At 43.3% G+C, this 24,499-nt stretch overlaps 1 protein-coding gene and 1 long non-coding RNA gene across 3 annotated transcripts in view; both read right to left on the bottom strand.

Moving 5' to 3' along the window:
• Positions 1-24,499, bottom strand: part of LOC308577017 — a 243,969-nt gene that overhangs the window by 35,391 nt on the left and 184,079 nt on the right. The gene's annotated exons all lie outside the window — the stretch shown is intronic.
• SLC44A1 (solute carrier family 44 member 1) overlaps positions 1-24,499 on the bottom strand; it is an 87,682-nt gene that overhangs the window by 35,391 nt on the left and 27,792 nt on the right. For both annotated transcript variants that reach the window (XM_081176415.1, XM_081176414.1), the window contains exons 2-5: positions 21,234-21,323; positions 18,826-18,968; positions 10,385-10,521; positions 4,638-4,731 (exon numbers count right to left, since the gene is read on the bottom strand). In XM_081176415.1, coding sequence (XP_081032541.1) covers positions 4,638-4,731; positions 10,385-10,521; positions 18,826-18,968; positions 21,234-21,323 — 464 coding nt within the window. The remainder of the gene's footprint in view (positions 1-4,637; positions 4,732-10,384; positions 10,522-18,825; positions 18,969-21,233; positions 21,324-24,499) is intronic.

Below are 24,499 nucleotides of genomic sequence, written 5' to 3' on the forward strand. Positions count from 1 at the left end.
GCAAAAACGCGATCACATCAGCCTGAAGGGGGCTGTTCCAGGATGCATGGAGTTCCTGATGTTGTCCTGTGCATGATGAGGGGGAAGATATAAAATCCCTGAAGCTGTTTGTTTTGCAAAAAGCAATTCTAACTGTATTACCATTATGTAAGAGTCATTTCCCTTAATTCGTAATACTTTCTTACGAGACACCATACTTTCTAAAACTTTAGCTGTACAGTCAAACCTCAGAACCCGAGAGTAATCCGTTCCGGAAGATGGTTCTATTTCCAAAATGTTTGAGTTCCTGGGCGCGGTTTCCGATTGGTTGCAAAAGCTTCTTGCACTCAAGCGGAAGCTGCCTTGGACGTTCCAAGGAAAGTTTGAAAACCGGAAGACTTACTTCTGGGTTTCTGGCGTTCGGGAACTGCAACGTTCGGCAACGGAGCCATTCGAGTTCTGAGGTTTGACTGTATATAGAAAATATACACTTGAGGCAGGAGGACCCCAGTTTCTATGGAAGAAATCTTACCTAGCTCTCATACAACACTGGAGAAAAACACTCAAATATATTGTGGCATTAGGTCCTGTCTATTAGCAACTGCTTCACCTGGATGCACCTGAGGAAGCGACCAGATAGTAGGCCTTGCTCAACTTGCTTGGCTATGAAACTAGCTGCATTTGGCTCTTCTCCTCTCTGAACTGTCTTCTTTGGGCAGGGGGCCATTCCACCAGGCTACACTTGAGAGAGAGAGGGAGAGAGGTGAGAGTGCTTCTGTTTGAGCTGGCTATCGCAAGAATGATTTGGGAACCTTAAGAACTGGGGTCTAGATTTACCGTATTTTTCACCCTATAGGACACACTGGCCCATAGGACGCACCTCGTTTTTTGGGGGGGAAATGAATAAAAAAAAATTAGTCCCCCCCCCAGCTGCGGGGCTGGGGCAGGGGAAGCCCGAGCTTCCCCCGACCCCAGCCCCCAGAACAGGCTGCCGCCCTCAAGCCTTGCAAGCCCGCGGGAATTCCCCCCGGGCGCGCAAGGCTTGCGGACACCTGCGCGAAGCACGGGGCGGGGCGTCCTCCTCAGGGCGCCCCGTGCTTCGGGCTGCAGGCTGCTGCCCGCAAGCCTTGCGAGCCCGCGGGAACTCCCGCCGGGCTTGCAGATAGCTTCCTGAAGCCTGGAGAGTGAGAGGGCCTGCATTCGCCCCATAGGACACACACACATTTCCCCTTCATTTTTGGAGGGGAAAAAGTGCGTCCTATAGGGCGAAAAATACGGTACCTCTCTGTCCGCTTCTCCTTTATTAAAATGTGCTTGTTTCATTTTACAATATTTGCAGGACACCCTACAACAAAACGTTCAATGCGACTAACAATGTAAAGCAAAACAAGTAGGAAGCCAAAACAAAAACAAATAATAGGAAAGCAAATGTGTTCTGTCTTCTATATTGTAACGTTATGGGCTGACATTATCTTGTTTTTTTATCTTTCTGCAGCACTTAGGAAACTTTAGGTGTTATTTAATAATAATAATAATAGTAGTGGTGGCAGTAATAATAATAATGTTATATCTATTATTACTATATATTACTATAAATATTATTACTATATATATTTATACTCTGCCTTTTTCCCTGACATGAGTCAATATAGCTTACAGATAAAAACAAGAATTGCCAAAATATAGGGGGAAATCATTAAAAACAAGTGAGCATTAATAGAATTAAAATATATATACATATATAAAAAATTTAAATATACACATAATTACAGCAATAACAGCACTTGTTATTAAAATAATGAATAACATAAAAATAAACATGAATAAACATTTTCATTACTTATGAATTCACAACTTGACTGAGAGAAAGGCACATGAGTCAAAACATTAGGTACTAAATTTTAGGATTCTTCTCCACCCAAAATAAATGAAAATACTCACTGCTGAGAGCAAAGTTTTCACAATTTCCTCCCTATAAAGGGATTTTTGTGGAAAGCAAGGTATTAAAGATAAAACATATAAAACTTCGCTCATGTAGTGGGCAGTGTGAACAAATGCTCTTAAACGTGGTTTTGTTTTTCTATCTTTACAATGTGAACAGCAGATTCAGGAATAGCAACTTCTGTTATCAGAGAATTACACAAATGTCAAAGATTTGCCACTAGTCAAGGCCCATGAAGTGGAATAGTTTGTACGTGATTTGCATGTTGGTGCAATTTTACGAGGAAATAACTGTTTTCGAACCAGCATAGCACAGGTGAGCTGCTCCTCCTGAAACTTCCCTCCATTTTGAAAGCAGTCTGCTATGCAGCACTGGGCGGTTTGACTGTTGTTTGAGGAAGAGCAAGTGTAAAGCCACCTTGGCTTCACTGAAACCAGTTTCATGGTTGTTTAGGTAATAGCCATAACCCTTTGTTGGCAGGGGAGGCCTGACCCAGCATAAGGCAAAATGAAGCAGTTGCCTCAGGCGGCAGATACTGAGAAGCAGGGAGTGGACACAGATGCATGTGTTATACAGCCTGCTCCATGCCCTATACAGTGGTACCTCGGGTTACATACGCTTCAGGTTACATACACTTCAGGTTACAGACTCCGTTAACCCGGAAATAGTACCTCAGGTTAAGAACTTTGCTTCAAGATGAGAACAGAAATTGTGCTCCGGCGGTGCGGCAGCAGAGGGAGGCCCCATTAGCTAAAGTGGTGCTTCAGGTTAAGAACAGTTTCAGGTTAAGAACGGACCTCTGGAACAAATTAAGTACTTAACCCGAGGTACCACTGTATAAGCTAGCCTGCTGTCCTCAGGTGCGGCGGAAGACAGTATTCTGGCCCCATTGTTAAAATAAGATTCAACTGCCAATCTGGCCGGCTTCTGTAAATGGCATAGGGGTAGGTGCCATCTTGTCCTTTGCCTCAGGCGGCAAAATCTCTTGATCTGGGACAACTCTTGCTCAGATACGGCCTTGTCCTTTGCAATCCCAAATTTACCATAGCTAGCCATTACTACACTGAACTCCCTTTTGCTGAAGCCAGGGATTATCTACTACCTGGTTTTATGTGTAGGAGACAAAATCTAACTTTGCTATAATGAATAAAAAATGAGGTCAGTGGTTACTACATGATGTCTTGGAATAAATGGGACTCTTGAGAATCCAGCGCATGAGACTAATTTCTATTTCAGGAGTTCTGACTCTGGTAGGTGTGAGATGTGCTGCCCCTTTTTTTAATAACGAACAGAATAATAAATTTATTCAAAGTGACCCTCTGTTCTTTTATTAATGGCTGTTGATTATATCCAGGGATATTACATGTCTTAATGGAATTGCAACTTCTCTCAAGTATAATCCTTCGTTTAATAATGTTCTGAGCTCTGTATGGGCGGGAGGAATTCTACATTAACACACACACACACACACACACACACACACACACACACTTTCCAACACATGGATGCATACATACATACTCAGACCTTCATTTTTACCATGGCATACAAGGTTTTTTGGGAAGACAGAAGCTCCATAGAACATTAGCATCAAAAATGAGCCTGAAAAACAGAAAGAAGTCGGGGGCGGAAATTCTCCCCCTGTGCCCATTTCACTTTTCAAAAGCTTCCCATCTGGCCCCTTTTTACACTGTTTTGCAGTTATTTCAGGGAACATAGAATACAACCTATTGTTGTGACTTTTACTAATAATAGGTTTTCTTTAATCCAAATTATTGGATCAAATAAACCGCAACACAAACTACAGAACTGGTTAGGGCTGCCATAAGTTGGGGTTTTCCTGGACGCTTTACACTTAGGAATATGGGAAAAGGAAATGAAATGAAATTTTCTGAATTTAAAAATTAAAATTGAGTTTTGCAGATATGCTTCCCTAAAAGCTTTGTTTACTTTCTGTGCTGATGAGGGGAAGAGGCTTGACTGCAAGAGAAGCGCTCGTAAATTCAAGCAATCCAACCATTTTAGAGATTTGGGGATTAGAATCAGTCAGAAATTAGCTGTTTGACTGTTCAGACCGAATAACCAGTTTTAATTTTTCATTAAGTGGCCTTCAGTTTCCTTCAGTTATGAGGCTATACGCTGATCAGACAAGCTCAATAAACTACGAGCAGTGTCAAAGGTTGTTTCCAGATTAGATGTTAAACCGTGGGTACAAAGGGGATCCCTGCATAGCTATGACTCTAGTTTTCCGCATTCTAGACTGAGAAACTCAGGAGCAGGATGTTAGGGGTCCAACAAAAACCAGCCAACAAACCAAGTGTCACTCAGTGAAATACAAGAGAAGACACAACAGTTCTGTCGCAATTGACAAAGAACCATTCTCATGCATGTGCATCAAACACACCCCTAAGCTGCTTATAGCAGAGCATCCTAAAAGCGCTAAACTCCTCCAAGTTCCAGGCTGAGTGGTGGCAGCGTTATCAATATAACACATTTCCCAATGTATTTTTAAATGCTGTCTTAACTTGTAAAGTGTATCAAATAAGAAACTGGTCCTTTTCCTTAGACAAGGGCGTTAAAGGGAACATCTATAAATATACCCTGCGGCTCCACGCTGAACTAGCAATAAGGTCGCTGAGTCATTTTATCTCATATTAACAACAACAAAAGTTATGTTTTGACACAAGAATGAGACACAAAGCAGTCATTTCATTACCTCTCTGGAACTGGGAGCTTGGGGCAAAGCTTGGCAGCCCTTGGATCTGTAGTGTATTCAGATGGCTTTAGTTCATAACTACACAAAGTGGAGCCTGTTTAAAGAAAAAAGAAAAAAAGAAAAAAAATGGAAAACATGACTTGAGGAGGAATGATCCACTACGTCCATTGATATTAAAAGCATGAACAGCTTTAGCAGCAGGGAAGCTAGATCTACAAAATACCAATTTTTCAAATATAAAGCCTATCCCCCCCAAAAAAGCCTAGTTCTCCCCAAGAAAGAACTGGTGTAGTAGTTTACACCTGCAATAGCTGCCCACCCGCCTCTACGAATAAAGAGAAACAGGATCTAACCCAATGGATCAAAAGATTATGGAACTCTCCATTCCGCTAGCTGAGTTTGAGCCCCACAGCTAGTGGAGATAAATCAGCATGGTTCTCCTAAATAATGCCACCCTCTGTGAACTGAAGCAAGCCAGCGAATCCCATAGCTTTAAACTTGTATCAAGGGGTGACAAGTTATAAGCAGGAATGGCAGAAGGGCATTAAACATTCATGCCGCAGAGCTCACAGTAGATCAGATTTTTTTATCACTGTACATTTTAAGTGTGCTCCCTTTTATCAGCTGCAGAGCCCATGGGCCTACTGTGTCTATCTGGAGGCAGCTGCATTTCTGGGTTGCAAGAAAGCCGCTGAAAAGGCTTCCCTGAGCAGCAAGGTCTCTGAGGGGAAGAAACGGAGAAGGCACAATCTATTTGCACATTCAGAGCTTGTTGTCCTGGCAGTTCTCAAACTTTCGCATTTCCACTGAACTCTTTGGACTCTCCAGCAACCGCTCAAGAGAAGTGGATTTCAAACTCTGTGACCTTTTGGAAACCCGTTCTGTAGCTACCGTATTTTTCGCTCTATAAGACGCACTAGACCATAAGACACACCTAATTTTTGGAAGAGGAAAACAAGGGGGGGGGGGATTCTGAATCGCAGAAGCAGCGATCCCGCTGGCTGTCCTGGCTTCTTGCAGGCAGGGGATGAAGGCTCCCCCAAGAGCCGCGCTCCCTTTAAAGAGCGTGCGGAGTGTGTGTGCGGCTCTTGGGGGCTTTTCCCCGAGGTGAGAGAAGGGCAGCCCTCCACGCTCCACGCGGCTCTTTAAAGGGAGCACTGAGCAGAGCCTCCCGCCTGCATTCACTCCATAAGAAGCAAACACATACTTTTTAGGAGGGGAAAAGTGCGTCTTATAGAGCGAAAAATACAGTATTTATCAGTGCAGGAACCACTACACCGAAACCCTGCACACTGCAGGTGATTCTGACAGTGGCATAGTGTGGGGGTAGCCACAGGGGCAGTTGCCCCGGGCACAAAATTGTTTGGGGGTGCAAAATTTCAACACCCAGTGCTGCCTCAATACAAGAATTAGGCCATTGAATGTGCATGCTTACAGTTTCCTTCCCTCTCACACCCCAATCCACATGGCCCTGGGAACTGGCAACCCACACTATGCCACTGGATTCCGAGGCACTTACTGGGGTGCATTCTCCATTTGCGGGACCTACCAGACTTTCTGGGGCTACAAAGAGGGCAACCTAAAGCAAACCCACCATTCTCCATGACCTGTGCATTTTGGTCGAAGATTGGTTATGGTGGACAACTTAATTTTTGCCGTTGCTGATGTTTTTCTGGAGGAATCTTGATAAAACCCCTGGTTCCCAGAAACATGGTCCTAGCTACTGACCGCACACGAATTTACACATGACTTACCAAACAGCTTGTTCATATTCATATTTTAAGAATTATTGGAAAATACTTAGTTATTTAAATTCCTCTTCTGACAGTGATCCAACTCTGCTGAAGCATATTCACAACAAAGCTTTACCAAGAAGGAATGAGGGAATTGTCATCACATGCCAACATTTCCTTCTTTTTACAAGATCACAGATTCCTTTGAAATTACTCCACAGTTTTCAAACTCCTGACTCAAAAACTAGCTTCACAACAGAGGTTAATACAAGAAGATTTTTTAAAAAAAATTATAGCAGACAAAAGTTGTACCAGAATACTGCAAAGAAATCCTTTTTTGACCAGGTAAAGACCCTAAACCCTAGCTACCGAGACACAGAAAATCGGGCCGGGGGGAGGAGAATATCAAAAATAATGGGAAAGTTTATGGAAAATCTTTGCAAGGCTTGTGATCTTCAAGTCATCAAAAAGCACCTGTAGGTTGAGCTTTTCAGTACAGTGGTACCTCGCAAGACGAATGCCTCGGAAGACAAAAAACTCGCAAGACAAAAGAGTTTTTCGTTTTTTGAGTTGCTTCACAAGACGAATTTCCCTATGGGCTTGCTTCGCAAGACGAAAATGTTTTGCAAGTTTGTTTCCTTTTTCTTAAAACCGCTTGAAGAGGTGCAGTTGCGACTTGACCGTGCTTCGCAAGACGAAAAATTCGCAAGACGAAAAAACTCGCAGAACGAATTAATTTCGTCTTGCGAGGCACCACTGTATAATAAACGGTCCAATTTCTCCCACTTCTTGACAATCCCTCTGTACATTTTTAATGGACCTGAAATGTACTCAAAAGTGTTTTCTGTTCACTTTGTGATAGGCAGTCGCTGATGTAAACACGATCCATTAAGAAAAGGTACCGCCACTCTCAGCAGCCCAGCACATTGTTTCAAGTTTCTTTCCCCCACGAAGTCTTTTTATATTGTCTCTATAAATGTACATGACAGCACTGACAGATACAGACAGTCCTAGGCTATTACGAAGGACGCTGAAGAAGACCCCCACACAATACCACTGAACCGTGAAATATCAAACCAAAACATCTTATGTATCCATTACAACTTCTCAAAATTGCATTTCTGTTGAAATGACAGCTTGGGGCTACGTGCCATCTGGCAAAAATCCAAAGGTTAAAAGAAGCCGTTTCCCCCCATAGCACCTTTGCCTACTTCTCCTAGGCAACGACCCCATTCACACTTACTGTATTTTTCAGTGTATAAGGCAATGCTTTTTGCTAAATTTTGTTAGTCAAAAATTGGGGGTCATCTTATACATGGAACAATACGGTATTTCCTTGATCTTCCCACGGCTGCCGTGAAAGCTTCTGCTTCAACTCAGCGGGCAGCATTGGTGTCCTGCAGAAAGCTCAACAACTTTGAGTAACTTCTTAAGTTCTTAGTTATGGATTTAAAAAATTGTACCTCGGGTTAAGAACTTTGCTTCAGGATGAGAACAGAAATCGTGCTCCGGTGGCGCGGCGGCAGTGGGAAGCCCCATTAGCTAAAGTGGTGCTTCAAGTTAAAAACAGTTTCAGGTTAAGAACGGACCTCCGGAATGAATTAAGTACTTAACCCGAGGTACCACTATTTATTGTACCTATGTATGAAGCAGAAAGTCTGTAAAAACTCAATTACAAACCTTAAACTAGAAATTTTCTCATTTCTACAAGGCAGACAAAATGTTTCCCGTTAAATAAATCAGATTCCAAAGTATTTTAATTATGAAAACTTAACTAAGTCTCCCCTAACAATAATGTCTGTAAGAAATCTTTCAGTGAAATTCCTTTTTTCTTGATTACTTTATCAACACGTTCAATGCACCCAGTGGTTTGTCCCAACCCTCAGCGCTTGCATCTACTTTCTGGTACACTTACTTCAAACACAAGCAGTTGACCCCGCAAGGTCACACAAAGTGAAGAGAGATTAGTGTGTCTTTTCTGATAAAATCCAATGCCTTGGTTTAGGATTAGCGTGCTAATGCTAATTTAAAAACCTGAGAGGGCTGGCAGAGGAGAGCAGAACTCTGAGGGAAGGGGAAGCTTTTTAAAATAAGAAGAGAAATGGGAATATCACATTATTAAAGAAGCATTTTTCAGCAAATATTAATATTGTTCATTTGTCACATGAGTCAGAAATACTGGTTTTGGGTTAGCAGAACATGCTTATTCTCACAGAAGGCTGGGCATCTCCTGAATCAGGGGAGATGTAATGGGTTTAGGGGTTGCTCGTGCGTACGTTGCCGCCACTCCTGGCTAGGTTACCTGGTTGAACCCTTTCTGACTTAACAGCCTCTAGCATCGTGACTGTCTCAGTCGCTGGCAGAATCCGTCAGTGGGCGTTTCTTGAACTTCTTCTAGCACAAAAATTCTTTGACGCCTAGTCTCCGCCTAGTCTCCCTGCGCGGAAGCCTTCTGCGCAGGGAGGGTGTGGGCAGCGGAGTACCCGTACTCTCTCCGCTGGTCTCCTGCGAGGAGTCTTGGAGCCTCCTCTCCGATTCCCCCATCTGCCCCCCTTCTCCACTGGTGTTACACTGATTTCCTTCCCCAGCAGATGGGCTGCCCCTCTCCCTACTGGGACCCTCTCCGGCATCCCTCTGGATCCTTCCCTCCGCCTCTAGCTCCGATGGCAGTTCCCTGACAGGAGACTATCATCATCATCAGGCTTCCTCAACCTTGGGCCTCCAGATGTTTTAAGACTACAGTTCCCATCATTCCTGGCCACTGGTCCTGCTAGCTAGGGATCATGGGAGTTGTAGGCCAAAAACATCTGGAGGCCCAAGGTTGAGGAAGCCTGATCATCATCATCTGTACACCTCCCTATTCCTGTAGCTCTCAGGATGGTTCAGAACATAAAAAAGATGCAGGAACTAGGGAGAGAGCCTGTTTGGGATAGGTTGTGTCCCTCTGCAGGAACAGGAATGTAGCCTGAGGCTCTAATAGGCCAGGGATGTCCAGCAGGTTGATCGCGATCTACTAGTAGATCCCCATGAGGTTTTGGGAGATTGCGGTCGATCGCTGGGCCCCTTTCCTTAGCATTTGGTAAAATCGAATCTTGCCCCACCCTCCATTGTTGCATGATCTGCAGAATGGAAGATGGAGTTCAGTGAGGTTGTTTGTTACCCCAGCCTTAAAAATGGGTCAACAACTTCGACCTGAACCCCCCCAAAAATGGGGGTAGATCACTGCCAGTTTTTAGTTTTTAATTCTGTAAGTACTGTAGATCGCAGTCTCTTGGTAGCTGGCCACCCCTGTAGTAGGTAATGTGCAGTTCTATCAACACCAGTGTAATATGTGCACTTCTCACAAATGCTTCAAAAAGCATCCTAGCAGCTGCATTTTGTATTAGCTACAGCTTCCAAACCAGATACAAGGGTGGCCCCACATACAGTGCATTACAGTAGTCTGTAATCATGCACACACATTATAGAAGGAACAATCTTAGAGAAGCAGAAAAATCTCTTCTTAGTAGAGGACCACACTGTTCACTTTTTAAAAAAAAATGCTCTCCGATTAATATTTTTTATTATTTATCCCACGAAAATTTCTACACTGCTTGCTTGTAAGAAACAACAACCAACCTTAGAGTGGTTTACAAAAAGATAAAGCAATAAAACTGACAAAAATTCACAACTGTACTTTAAAACACACAAAAGTTAAAATACCAGGACAGTTAAAATACAGTGGAACCTCTATTTGCAACCATAATCCGTTCCGGAGGTCCATCTGGAGATCGAAACGGGTCGCTGGGAGAGGCGCCATTGTGCGCAGGCGCGGGTGGTGATTGCCCACTCCTGCACATGCACAAACGGCGGCAAACCCACCGGTTACTTCCGGGTTTGCCACGGTAGCGACTTGCAATGGCTGTAGGAAGAGGCGGTGGTAAGCAGAGGTTTGACTGTACTAAGACAGTATTATAGCCCTCTATAATACTGAGCAGAAATAGAAACAGCATTGTTGTTGTTTTTTCGTCTTACCATTAGTCTCTGCAAAATTCTGAACCTCAGCCAGGGTTTTCAACTCCTTCTGCGGACATGCTGATACGCAAAGAGCGATGGACTTGATCTTCCGTTTCACCAGATCTACATTGCATGGCTCCAAAAAGAACACGTACCTTTAAGAAAACACACACACCAAAACATTCAGAATGGATCAAAAACAGACTAAAAAAGGATTTCTGTCTAGAGATATCCTACCAGTAAGGAAACTTCCAAATCGCTAAACAAACTTTCTTCATTTTAAAACTTGCAATCTTTCCCTTTCAGAAGTACACTGTTCACCCAGAATTTAGTAGTGGCTCCCCCACACTTTTCCTTTTGAAATGGCACTAAGATTTTCATAAGATGGAGTGGAGCCCCTTCACAAAGATGGATGCATGTCTGGCTATATAAGCCATCACCAAAAGGCAAAGAGATAATATATGGAAATAAGGCACTGTTGGCAACTTATATCTCATCTGCTAAGTACACCATTATCTCTCATTCCTCCTTGGGCTCTCAGGGGGCAGTGGGATGTGTGTGGCATTTCCACACACTTTTTACATTTTACATTTTAAAGGAACATCATACTTTAAAAGTTTATTTCAGGGCGTACCAATAGGATATTCAGCAACAAAATCTGGAAGCCACACAACACCTGAAGCTGACCATAATTATTTCCTAAATGCTTTTCATTTTTCTGAGAATGGACTCAGCGAGTGCCAAGTTTAGAGAATGATTCACCAGATACTGTAGCAGGGAAGCTTGAAATGTGATACAGAAAAGTGGCAACTTGCTGCAATCGATTGTTCACAGTTACAGATTGATCTCTAGCACATTAAAGAGGTGCCGTCACACAGAGCTCCATCTATCCTTTGTAATTGAAGTCACAATGTAAGCACTGAGTGTTTACTCCACATTGATGTCTTCAGGATGATCCTGGCCATTCCACCTCACCGCCCCCCCCCCCATTAAAATGCCAAGCAAAAGTCTATTAGTAAAATTATATTGGTAACTTGAAAGCAAAACAGAGATCCCAATGTGTTCCGATGGATAAGCATTACGGAAAACAGCTTCTTATTTTAAATAGATTTTCCACATGACTGGTTTGTAATTCAATGGGCAACTTCAGCACATTTTTTGGAAAGATAACTTCGGGTACCCAATTCACCCCCCCCCCCGACAATAGCTTAAAATAACTTATCTTAGAGAACTGTGTGATTTCCGTTGTTTTAACAAGTTTTGTGAAACCAGCAGTAAGTGCCAGAACCCAATGTCAACTGGAATTCATTTGGATCTATAAAATATTGCATGTACTTTCCTCAAGAGAATAAATATGCGCTGATAAAAGCTTGTGAACAAAGGCAGAAAACTGTCTTTCTGAATCTGTGTGTGTACTTCTTCTTTTTTTATCACCAGAAGTGTGTAAAATGTGGCAAGCCCTTAGTTATTATTAGACTATATGGTTTTATTCACATATATATACGACCTGGGCATAGGATGGAGGGACTCAGAGCATCAATATCCCAACAGATCTTGGCTCCCTTTGGCTTCCAGGGAGGCCTCTGAACCCTGAGCTTTGGATTCAGCCCACAGAGAAAGTCAAGCTTCCATGTCTCCTTTTTTTGTTTTGTTTCCAGGTTCAGCTACACTCATTCCTGGCCTATTGTTCTCCTTCCTAGGATGAGTGGCACCAAGCCAGTTGAGGTGAGAAAAGGCACACGTAACGCTCTCCCGGAAGCATCTCCAGTTGTCTCTATGGAAACACATTTGTTCTGCACCAACTTCTTTACACGTGCAGAGAAGATGCTTAACAGATTTGGCCAGAGCCAAATGATCTTGAATTCCCTCTGCTACTACCACAGGCTCGGCTGGGATCCAGGGGCCTTATCTAAACCAGAGGGGTCCAATGTGTGGCCCTCAAGGACTTCTTTGGTGGCCTTCAGCAGTATTTGACACCCACCCACACCCTGCAACCCTCATGCTGATTTCCCAAAGGTAAGCGAGGCAGCTCCAAGAGGGTCCTAGAGTCCTCCCAGCTTCTTCCCAAAGTCTAGTTAGCACTTTTGCAGCATTGGGAAGGAGATGGGATGGCTCTAGGACCTCCTCACAGCCTCACACCTCCTTCCGAAAGCCCCAGAGCAGGCATCCCCAAACTCGACGCTCCAGCTGTTTTGGGACTACAACTCCCATCATCCCTAGCTAACAGGACCACTGGTCAGGGATGATGGGAATTGTAGTCCCAAAACAGCTGGAGGGCCGAGTTTGGGGATGCCTGCCCCAGAGCCTCGCTTAGTCAGCTTTGGGAAGGTAGCATGAGGGCCGGGGTATGTGTGTCAATTTTGGGCCTTGTTACCTGCACTGCTGCAATGTGTAGCCCATGGGTTCTGTGTCAAAGAGGCCCACTTGGTATGAAAAGTTGGACCGCCTTGTTAAACCAACCCCCAATCCTATATCACTGCACCTGATCATTTATTTCCTTTGCCATTGTAGTATCTGTCTCACAGTGCATATTCCCCAACCAATCAACAGCCTGCACATTTGATTGCAGAGGTTTCCTTTTAAAGCACAAATTTACTGTGCAGCATTTCGTTAAATATGGACAAGGCTAACCAAGATTTGGGGAAAGAGTTATTTAGCTCCTTCACTAGTATTACGGTCGTGCTACTGGGAAAGGACGCCTTATGCGCATACAAATCAGGAATCAAAAACTTTCCCACATTAACGATTTAAGAGCTTGCCTATTTTAAGTCGGGAACACGACTGCAGTGACCGAGTCCGTCTTGAATCTGAGCTTTAAGGTACATGCTCCCTAGGTTTTCCGATTTCATTGATTTCCTGCAATTCCTGTAGACAGCTCTATACTGTCAAAAGAGCATAGCGCAGAAACACCAAAGAGTATGCTCGATTAGAGTCTCAGGACAATTCCAGAGGCAAGCGTGGTCATATAACGGCTGCTTTGCACGCATCGCTAAGCCTTGATTTAGCATTACGCAGACAAGTCTCAGCATGAGTGAAGTGTGGGGCTTGCATGCATCTCCTCTTCTGTCCTTCTGCATGGACAGGAAAAGGTCTTCTGGGGAGTTACTTTCGCAGAATCTTGGCTTAGTGTTATCTGCAAACCAGGAATCCTGATTGAAAACAAACACTAGTTAGCTGCTAAACAAGCCAATTTTAAACCACAGGTTTAATAGCTTGCTTCTTTAGCAGTTAACCATAGTTCCTTTTAAATTGGGATTCTTGGTTTGCATGTAAAACTGATCCAAGATTCTTTGAAACTGAAAGCAAACTTGGCAAAACCCAGTTTTTAAACCACCAGACTAAAAAAATTGCTCATATGGGACCATACTGTTAGATAAGAGGGGGGTGAAACTGAAAAAACAGGACTGTTGCCTAAAGCCACTTGATAGCTTTGAACGGGGATTTTCCTAGCTCACAGGCCATCCATGACACTCGTTGCCTCTGTGTTACACTAGCTCTCCTGGAAACAAATTGCATATCAGTTTCACATATTCTAGGGTATCTGAAGGGACGAGGAAGGCAATAGGGAACAGTCATTATGATCTCCCAGGGTACTGGAAGAGGAGATTGTCCAAAGCAGCCTTGCCTTAAATGATGCTCTTCAGATGTTGGAGTCCAATCCCCATCATCACCTACCAGCCTGGAATGATGGGAGCTGTAGTTCAAAAACATCTGGAAGGCACCAGGTTGACCCAAGGGATGGGGAGTTGGTCCAAGGGGGTGGGTGGGCCATACTTAAGTTTAAAATGGAATTAGAAGGGTTCTCAGGCAGAAACCTTTTTCATTTATTTTTGAGAAGGAAAATAAGCTTTCTGTGCTTCAAATTCACTAGACTTCTGAATCATTACATTTTCTGAAATGGAAAAATTCTACCCATCGAACTATTTTACATCCAGGGATATTGGGAAGCATTTCAAGAAACACGCAAAAAAAAAAAGTTGTGGCCTTTTTGCTGCCTGTCTTCGGTTACACGTAATGTTTCCATCTCTTTAAGAAATAAGCATTTTTCACATTCTGCCTTATATGGATGGAAAAGATGACATTTTAAAAAACAGATTTTTAATAAACATTTGGACCGAAAAAGGAAGAATATGAAAAAAAACCCCGTACAATAAAAATCTTGCAATAAAACCATCTGCTACGTCAGCTGCTGAGCAGATGGAGAACTTTTTGTGACAATCTCAAGGAAATATATAGTGTATTAATTGCTAGTACTATTTTATGGAGCACATTTTATTTCCTATAGGCCAAAAGGTTGTGTGTTCCATGGAAAGGTGATGACTGATATAAGGCATAAATAATTTGATAAGAAGTGACTAGTACTTGTCTTTTGAGATGGGTCCCTGAATATAAATTAAACAAGCTCAGAGTAGGGAGCCTCTAGTCCACAAGCAGAAAGTGACCCTCCAGATTTCTCTTGGTACTCACCCTAGGCCACGCCCCTCTCCCCAGTTCACACCCCAGGCCACACCCCATTCTCAGGCCACGCCCCCTCAAAAGCCCTGATCTGTGTCCCCCTCTGGCTTTTGCATGGTTGGAAGGTAGCTGTGGCGATCACACAGGGCCCCCAGACATTTGACGGTCTATTGACCCTGTGCCACCACTGTCATTGCTTTCTTTGCTGCCACCAACCCGTTTCTCATGGATACACACGGAGTCCAGACAGTTGTTAACATTAACAAATAATCAAGTTTATTTTTATAGGCATGAAGAAGCTTATGGTTACAGTTAATTTTTCTTGGCAGTTTCTTAATCTTAGTTCTTTAACTGTCCTATGTGTTCCTAACAACTTCAAACTGATTATCCCAACTATCTATCTTACTCCACCTAACAATTCCTCTCACTCCCTCACAACACAACTCGACCAACCCACAGACTTAACCTCCCTCTTCCTTCTCCAACTCCCAACTGACTTCCACACAGCTCCAACTCTCACTCTAACTCCTCCTATCAGTTTCCACTGGCCAATCACATCACACTCATTTTAACCCTTTCCTTATGACCCACCTAGGAGGCAAACACCACAGTAGCCTACAGTACAAAATAAGAATTGCATCTGTTGCTCTCCCCATGTCCGGCTGCAGCCAGCGGTGGAGCTAGCCGCCTGGATACCCAGAGCAGCCAGATGCCGTGCACTTGGGGGCGGGGTGGGGCGATCTGCCCGGGGGGTGCGCGATCAGCGCGGCAGTGATCCACCCTGGGGGGATTTTGTCATCCCCCCCCCACCAGGGATGACACCTGGGGTGAACTGCCCCCACCTTGATCCACCACTGGCTGTGGCTCTACCCACCACTGGCAATAAGCTCCCAGAAGACTGTTCATAGGGGAATAACAACAACAATAATAATAATTTGTTATTTATATCCCGCCCATCTGGCTGGGCTTCCCCAGCCACTCTGGGCAGCTTCCCAAAAAAATATTAAAATACTGTAATACATCAAACATTAAAAGCTTCCCTAAACAGGGCTGCTGTTTCTGAGCACAATTCAAAGTGTTGGTGCTGACCTTTAAAGCCCTAAATGGCCTTGGTCCAGTATATCTGAAGGAGCGTCTCCACCCCCATCGTTCTACCCGGACACTGAGGTCCAGCACCAAGGGCCTTCTGGCAGTTCCCTCACTGCGAGAAGCCAAGTTACAGGGAACCAGGCAGAGGGCCTTCTCGGTAGTGGCGCCCTCCCTGTGGAACGCCCTCCCACCAGATGTCAAAGAGAACAACTACCAGACTTTTAGAATGAGACCCTCAGAGTGAAAAAATGTCCCAATCTATACTATCTATCTAAGTCTCTTGTCTTAATCCCTGTCTGGGGTTCGCTGTGTGCTTTCCTCGGGGAGAAATTCTGGGAGGCTGCAAACTAGAAAGTTCAAGCGCCTCAGACCATGAAAACCCCATTCTGTTAGCCTGAAGACAGAGTCAAGAATCAGGTCCTTTGTAGCTTTTCAAAAAGTGGTAGTTTTTATTACTTCTGCACCGTTTGCTCCCTGTGTCTCGCTTTCAACATCTGAACTGCACACAGGGGAAAAGTCAGCGTAGCCATATTGTCACTGCACTAAAACGTGACTGAAGTTGAAAAGGGGTTGAATTCTGTTACCACACATTATGCCACAACGAAAGGTAGCGCAAGAAGAAATTTCACAAAGTCATAGAGACAAATCTTGTTTCTTCCAAGCGTCATTGCTTTCTGCATCAATGCCTGCATGGCTTCTATCAAATTTCATTTTCTTGTTCACTGAATATATATTTTGCTTTTCAAAGGACTCTGAATTTTAGAGAAAGGAGGAAAGCCAAAAGACATGCCTAATAATGGAAACTGATAGAATCCAACTGAATTCTAACCTATCTTTACCGTATATTGCATCCACACCTTTGGCCTTCCCCATTATGCTGCTGCTGCTCCCTTATTCTTCTCATTTTGGGTGACTTTTGGCCAGCTAACAATGGCAAGCAGCTACAGGATTAAACAGGAAGGTACCATAGCATGGTTCTCTTTGACTGCAATTAATGCTGTCTCCATGTGACCAACAGTATATATCCTTGTTACTTTACAGCATATCCAGAGCTAAAGTCCTGTATATGCACACACTCTCAGTTCTAGCGACCGGCCTAGGTCCAATGCCTATCCCTGTTCCTTTGCAGCACCTCTGTTGTTTGATTTTCAATACAATGTCCTTCACATTTGCAATGGACAGGACTTAGGTCGTTCTTAAGTATTGATCCTCAAAGGTCCACATACATACACTTCAGCTATCCCAGAGCCCCTTAAATGTTCCTGAGCTACATAAACTCTGCCTTGCATCACATGACCCTGAAAATATATTCCAAAGCTCCCATAATACTAAAACATCTAAGGGCTTTTCTACAGCACAAGCTCAAGCTGATTTGCTGTTGCTTAGTCATGTCCGACTCTTCGTGACCCCGTGGACCAGAGCACGCCAGGCACTCCTGTCTTCCACTGCCTCCCGCAGTTTGGTCAAACTCATGCTGGTGGCTTCAAGAACAAGATGATTAATGGTCATTATCTATCCTCACTGAACTGTAGTCAGGTAAGAAACAGAGAATTCACTGCACTTTCAGCAGTGATGTGGGTCTTCCAGAAAAGCTTGAATTAGAAAAGTTGCCTTTAGGTACTTTGCATCAGAAAATGTTCAATTTGGTTATATTGTCTAAACACCAAATCAGTTATTGCATATGTTACTATTATGAAAAGTCAATTTTTTGTTTTACAGCTCTTATTTTAGAACAGTGTTGTTTATTGTTCACATTGCTAAATTATTTTAAAATGGGGATATGTTCAGTTTGCATCAGAATTTTTTTGTGATGTCCAAGAGAGTAATCTGATTTAGCATGTTTATTTTACATATATTTAGTAAAACCAAAGCCTTTGAAACTGACTTCCTTAATATCACATTTGCAACTGGTATCCATTCACTGTTACCATTGAACTTATGAACTTCACTGTTCATTCACCATTCACTGTTACTAATGAACTAATGAACTTCACAGAAAAATTTCAACCCCATTGTCAGGGAACTGCCATCAGAGCTAGAGGTGGAGGGAAGGCTCCAGAGGGATGCCGCAGAGGGTCCCAGTAGGGAGAGAGGCAGCCCATCTGCTGGGGAAAGAAATCAGCGTAACACCAGTGGAGAAGGGGGGCAGATGGGGGAATCGGAGAGGAGGCTCCAAGACTCGCCGGAGACCAGCAGAGAGAGTACGGGTACTCCGTTGCCCACACCCTCCCTGCGCAGAAGACTTCCGCGCAGGGAGAGTAGGAGGAGACTTGGTGTCAAACAACTTTTATGCTGGAAAAGGTTCAAGAAACGCCCACTGATGGATTCTGCCAGCGACTGAGACAGTCACGATGCTGGAGGCTGTTCAGTCAGAAAGGGTTTAACCAGGTAACCTCGCCAGCAGTGGCGGCAACTTACGCACGAGCAACCCCTAAATCCATTACACCCATGTCACTACTTCACAGAAAACAATTCCTTTGGCGAAGACTAAACTGGTATATCACTAATATAAGTGCTAAAATAGTGTGTAGCGTACATATTCATATGAATTCTCCACAACAGAAGAGAATTACAAAAACATAATTTTGCAAGTAGTTCAGGAAACCCTGGAGAGGTACTAATAACTCAGCACTATCTAAACACACAGAAGCATCAAAGGGATTCTAACTTGAAATTTCGGAGTACGTGGTTCACAACTATGAAAGCCAGGAACACATTATGGATGCACAAGTACCCAAGTACAAGAAGTGTTCATGAGAAAGTGATCTCTTGTCATAAAGCTATGGTGTCCACACTTAGAGTAAGAAATGCATTAATGTTCTCCCTAATCTTGCCACCCACAGCCAAAATGAAAGAAAACTATATTCCATCAGTTAATGAAACAACTGTAGCAGTAATTGGACCCCATTACTCACTTCTTTTTTGTGAGGTCTAAGCCACTGTTGTCTATTCCATCTATTTTTATATTCTTCTGTCCACAGATATTTCCGTAACTATCATATCCTGAAACCAATCTTGCAGCTGCTCCGGTAGCTATTGAAAAGCCACAAATAAGACCCTGGGAAGAAATGAGATGAGAACGAAAGCTTTCCATGGCAAACTGTATTAAAAAAGACCATTCTTTTTAACAGCAGCTTTCTGCTATGTTCCCCACAGAGATATATAAAACAAAAATTACTCCTATCTCGCTTTCATACTTATTTCAGGAACTTTTAAAAAGGAAAAGTGCCCCCCCCAAAAAAAACTCTGTAGCATCATGTGAAGTACGACTATATACCAGTTAGAAAAAGGCGGTCAAATTAAAACTCTGTGTTGAGAGAGAGAGAGAGAGAGAGAGAGAGAGAGAGAGAGAGAGAGAGAGAATCTGATGCATAAGAAATCTAGATGCATCTTGCTCTGAGTTGTCACAAACTTCCTAAAATAGGTTTGTGAACTGCATGAGTTTTTAGAACAGGGCTGCTTTCAGAAGTTCAGGTAACGGTGGAGACCAGCAGTACACATTGTAAGTTATATATAATATGGCTGGCTGTGACCCTTCCTTTCGGATAAACATCTTGCACTAGTGGTGCTCATGCCCCAGGGATTTTCAGGCTGGGCTACTGGCACATGATGTAGGGCTGACCCATTGCACTCTGTATGAGGCTAAGCCTCTGAAGGTACTACAGAAGCAGCAACTAGTGCAGAATGCAGCTGCTGGCCTATTGACAGGTACAACAGGTAGAGAAATCGTGTTATGCCAATTATCAGCAGTTGCTGCCATTTAGCTTCTTGGTGCAATTCAAAGTGCTGAGATCGTACTTAAACCTCTTAACACTTTACATGCCTTGAGGGGGACCACCTCACAACTGGAAAGACTCTGCTCCATGTGCCTTCTATTAACGGTAAAGGTAAAGGGACCCCTGACCATTAGGTCCAGTCGTGACCGACTCTGGGGTTGCAGCGCTCATCTCGCTTTATTGGCTGAGGGAGCCGCTGTATAGCTCCCGGGTCATGTGGCCAGCATGACTAAGCTGCTTCTGGCAAACCAGAACAACGCACGGAAACACCGTTTACCTTCCCGCCGGAGCGGTACCTATTTATCTACTAGCACTTGACGTGCTTTCAAACTGCTAGGTTGGCAGGAGCAGGGACTGAGCAACGGGAGCTCACCCCGTTGCGGGGATTCGAACTGCCAACCTTCTGATCAGCAAGTCCTAGGCTCTGTGGTTTAACCCACAGCGCCACCCGCATCTCAGCGTCCCAGCCTTCTATTAGGAAGGGAAAAATTAAGAGTGAGGAAAAGGAGTTTCCTCTGAGCCACTGTTTCCCCAAACTTGGGTCTCCAGATGTTTTTGGACTACAACTCCCATCATCCCTAGCCATAGCTGTCAAATGTTCCCTTTTCTTGCAAGGAATCCTATTCGGAATAAGGGAATTTCCCTTAAAAAAGGGAAACTTTGACAGCTATGTCCCTAGCTAGGAGGACCAATGGTCAGGAATGATGGGAAATGTAGTAAAAAAAACCCAAACAGCTGGAGGCCTAGGTTTGGGAAACACTGCTCTATGTGATCACATGAGGACAACTGAAAAGTCTCTAGGACTCATCTGGCAATATTCTTGCACTGCTTTTGGGTGGAATCCAGCAGAATGCTAAGGCACGAGGATTTCCACTTGCACAATGGAACATTGTCCCCCAACTACTGCCCTTGCACGCCCCAAAATTCTGTTCTTGGAGTTCCCTCAATGGTCTGGAGCAGATTTGGGAAGCCTGCAGGGCACAAATGGGGAGAGGAAGAAATTCTTGCACTGACAAGTGAATACCATAGTGTATTCCCCCAGGCTTTTAGTATTCAAGTGTTAACTTTGGCATGATGGTAAGGAAAGGGCAATTGTATTGCAACGGTGCTGGATGTAGTACTTAATTTCAGTATGTGGTTTTAATCTTGTATTTTAATGTATGCAACTGCCTTAAGGTCTTAAAGAAAGGCAGTCAAAAAGTTCTGAAAAACAACAGCAAATTGTAGTTCAATGAAAGGTTGAGAATTTTTTTAAAAAAATAATTGTTGGTGCCAGCATGTTTTAAAGCAGTGTTCAGATAAGTAGGTCAGCATTCTACAATAAGAGGTGTGTTGGCAGAAGGGGAACTGTTGTGTAATTTCTAATGCAGAAAATACACTGATCTCAGAGTTGCGCTGAAGCCAGTCACATTAGTATTTAATCACAGCCATTTAACATCACACACAAACACACAGACACAGAACCCTGCACCCTAAATAAAGGTTTCTATAAGGAGTCCCTTAAAAAAAGTCCTGCGCTGATTCCCCTTTAGAGCTGTGTTACTTACCATGCCGACGCAAAAGAGAATGAACAGCAACAGCCATGGGATATCTGTGCAGCTGCGATCCTCCAGGGGCTTCCACTCTCGCTTGGAGCTCTAGTATTTTTCGACGGGACAAGTAGAAAAAGAGGATGGAGAAAAGAGAAAGGTTATGCAAGACTAGTCAGAGTCAGACTGTTCTGCGAAAAATAAAAAATGCAACTTAAATAATATTCTCAGACACCGAGTCTATCACTGGTTATTCTACTGCAGACCTCCTATTGGGTGGGCTCCAACACTGCTAGGCTTCAATGTCCCAGAACAGCAGGAAATTAATTCCTATGCTTTTTATCACTGTCAGGAGCAGCAATAAAACCACCAGTGCAAATAGTTCAACAGCCGGACACTAATTCAGACATGCGTGTGTACCACCTGATAGGAATAAAAAACAGATTGTAAAGCTGTGCTAGAAATTATTTTTTTTTACATCTGTTTTTGATCCCTTTTGTGAATCATTTGATCACACGGCATCTGATCATCAACAAAATGTAACTGTCTGTCTGATCTGCAAATGTTCTTTTTACACATGGTACAATAAGCATATCAGTGATCAATCAGCACTGCATTAGTAGTGAAACCCTAATGTATTTATTCTTGTATAAATAGTCAATGTGAACACAGCCATGGACCTACATCAATTTTCAAACACGTATACATCAATTCTTCAGCATCACATCCTTACCTGAAGATGCATGAAAACTAATGTCAAGGCTATACCATCATCAAACTCGCATTCTGAAACATGTGACCTGGGCAAGATTTTTGTGCAAGATAAATACCCTACCATCTCATACACCCTTATGTAGAACTTCCAATATTTCATCATTGTGCTTTTTAAGAGAGCAGAATTGAATTTGGTAGGAAGTTATCTAGTCAAGGCACTCCAGCAAGAACCTACCAAAAGAGCAAGGGGAAAGAAGGCAGGGATGAGAGACATCTTTCTGTATCCCTGGCTGGAGCAGAAAATGGGAAACCAGCCTGGTCAATCAAGACATTAGTAATTTCAGCATCCCTCCACAGCCTCTGTACATACAGTAATCTTCTTTACAAGAGGGATAAACAAATAAGCTATTCACAAACTCCTCAGTCTGAACACTACAGGCAGGATTAGCTGCAATAGAGACAAAAAGAGACATACAACTAATAAAAGGAATCGTTTTTCATTGCTGAAGATGAGGACAGGGGTGCTTTTGCAATTTTTGGTGAGCAGGAACAAAGGAGGCCAAAGCTTAAAGGGGTGAGATTGAAAACAATCCACACTATTTAGATTGGGCCACTTGATGATTTTAAGGTACTATCTTTAACAGCAAAATGAAATTAAGAAGGTATAATAAGACAAGATAATACTCAAACTTGTCTGAATCTGTGGCAGGTGCTCAATGAATGCAAAGCTACTGTTTCTGGTAGCTAGAATTTCTCCATTAAGGCTCATTTAGATTTATAGTCAACTGTATCAGGCTCTAGACAAGTAGCAATACTTCATCCACCATCACAAAGCAAGGGATCATTATTATTGTACTACAAATGAAGAAACTGCACTCCAGATGCAAAGGTCGCACCAACCAGCCATTTTGTTTGAACTGCATTTTAAATTCTTCTGTCAACTCAAATGTTTCCTCTTTGCTTCCTCCTAAGCAACACTCACAACGAAGTTCTAAACTGTTTCTTAAAACATGCTTCGGGGACATAAGTAAGGGGAGCACTTCAAAGGAACCCCAAATGATAAGCATGTTCAAAATTTGCACATCCAGATCAACTAGCAAAGAGTCAATAGGTGAGCTGGAATTCGAACCCCAGACCCGTTTCAATTAATCACAAACACTTTATCCTCCTGCCCAGAGACCTGCTGGCTAACAAGCTCCTTAAGAGGCTTTCATTTTCATGACCACCTGTCTTCTATTTATCCATGCTTGCCATGTGCGCATACATCCACACACACACTAAAATCCTTTACTAATTGGAGAACCACATGCTAGATGTAAGCCAAATGAAAAGTGTGCATGCAGATTCTAGCTAAGTTGTCAAGAGGTTTTATTAAAAACTGATATTTCTTACCCCACATATTTTCCTGACGCTGTTTCTTTACCAGCGGACGCTGCTTGTGCAAGATCCTCTGATCAGCAGGTGCTGACAGAATGGGGGCGAGGAAAGGAGAAGGCAAGTTCCTTCCCAGTCATGGTGGTAGCTGACAGCGCCAGGGGATGTGTAGTAGAAGGACTAATTTCTCTCTCGGTGTTAAGGAAAGTCCAGCTCCAGGTCTGTGAGAAAGCTGGCTCCAGGTCTGTGAGAACCAGTAAACGTGCAAATCCTACTCCAACCAGTGCGTGCTAATTCTTAATATATACTCATCATACAATGCACCTGACAAAGCTGGCCTCAATGTGAACTCCAGCAATAGCCTATTACACTAGATTTATGCCGAGTGAACTTCAGCTTGCTCTGCTCTGCTGACTGATAAGCCACGGCATTTTGCAAAGCAGTTTCAAAAGCATGACTCTGAAAAAGCAAATGCTATTTGATTCATTTTTTCCTCCTTATTCTGTACACAGCCATTTCATGTTGTCCATGATTCCTCCTGTCCAATTACCAGCTCCGCCACTTTTCTTTTTCTAGAAAAAGAGGTGCTGGAACTCACCATGAACTCTGCCCCTGTTCTCTTATAATGGCAATGGTGCACACCTGAGAGGTGCCAGAACTGAGTTCCAGGGAGTTCTGGCTGAAAAGAAGCCCTGACTCCATCATTGTTTTCTGCAAGCTGATCCCCTAGCCCCAAAGTTCTTCTGTAGCTGCTTAAACAAAATAATCGTAGGTTTTCTCCAGTTTACCCCTATCTCCATTCTATTGTTTCCCTTGTGTCTATATTTAGATTGTAAGTCCCCCAGAGGAAGGGACTTGTCAAACCTGTTCTTTGTAAAGTGCAGCCTTTGGGATCAGAGCCACTCCACATTTTTTCTGTGTGTAACAGATGCGGTGCTGCAATCAGAAAGGCTTCAGGTGGCCTGAGCAGAGGAGACAGGCAGGTGTAGAATTTGTAATAAATAATAATAATAATAATAATAATAATAATAATAATAATAATAATAATAATAATTTATTATTTATACCCGCCCATCTGGCTGGGCCTCCCCAGCCACTCTGGGCGGCTTGCAAAAGAATATTAAAATACTATAATACATCAAACATTAAAAGCTTCCCAAAACAGGGCTGCCTTCAGATGTCTTCTAACATGGGCA

Source organism: Podarcis bocagei (assembly GCF_964188305.1).
Source record: "Podarcis bocagei genome assembly, chromosome: 17".
In the NCBI taxonomy this organism is placed as follows: domain Eukaryota; kingdom Metazoa; phylum Chordata; class Lepidosauria; order Squamata; family Lacertidae; genus Podarcis; species Podarcis bocagei.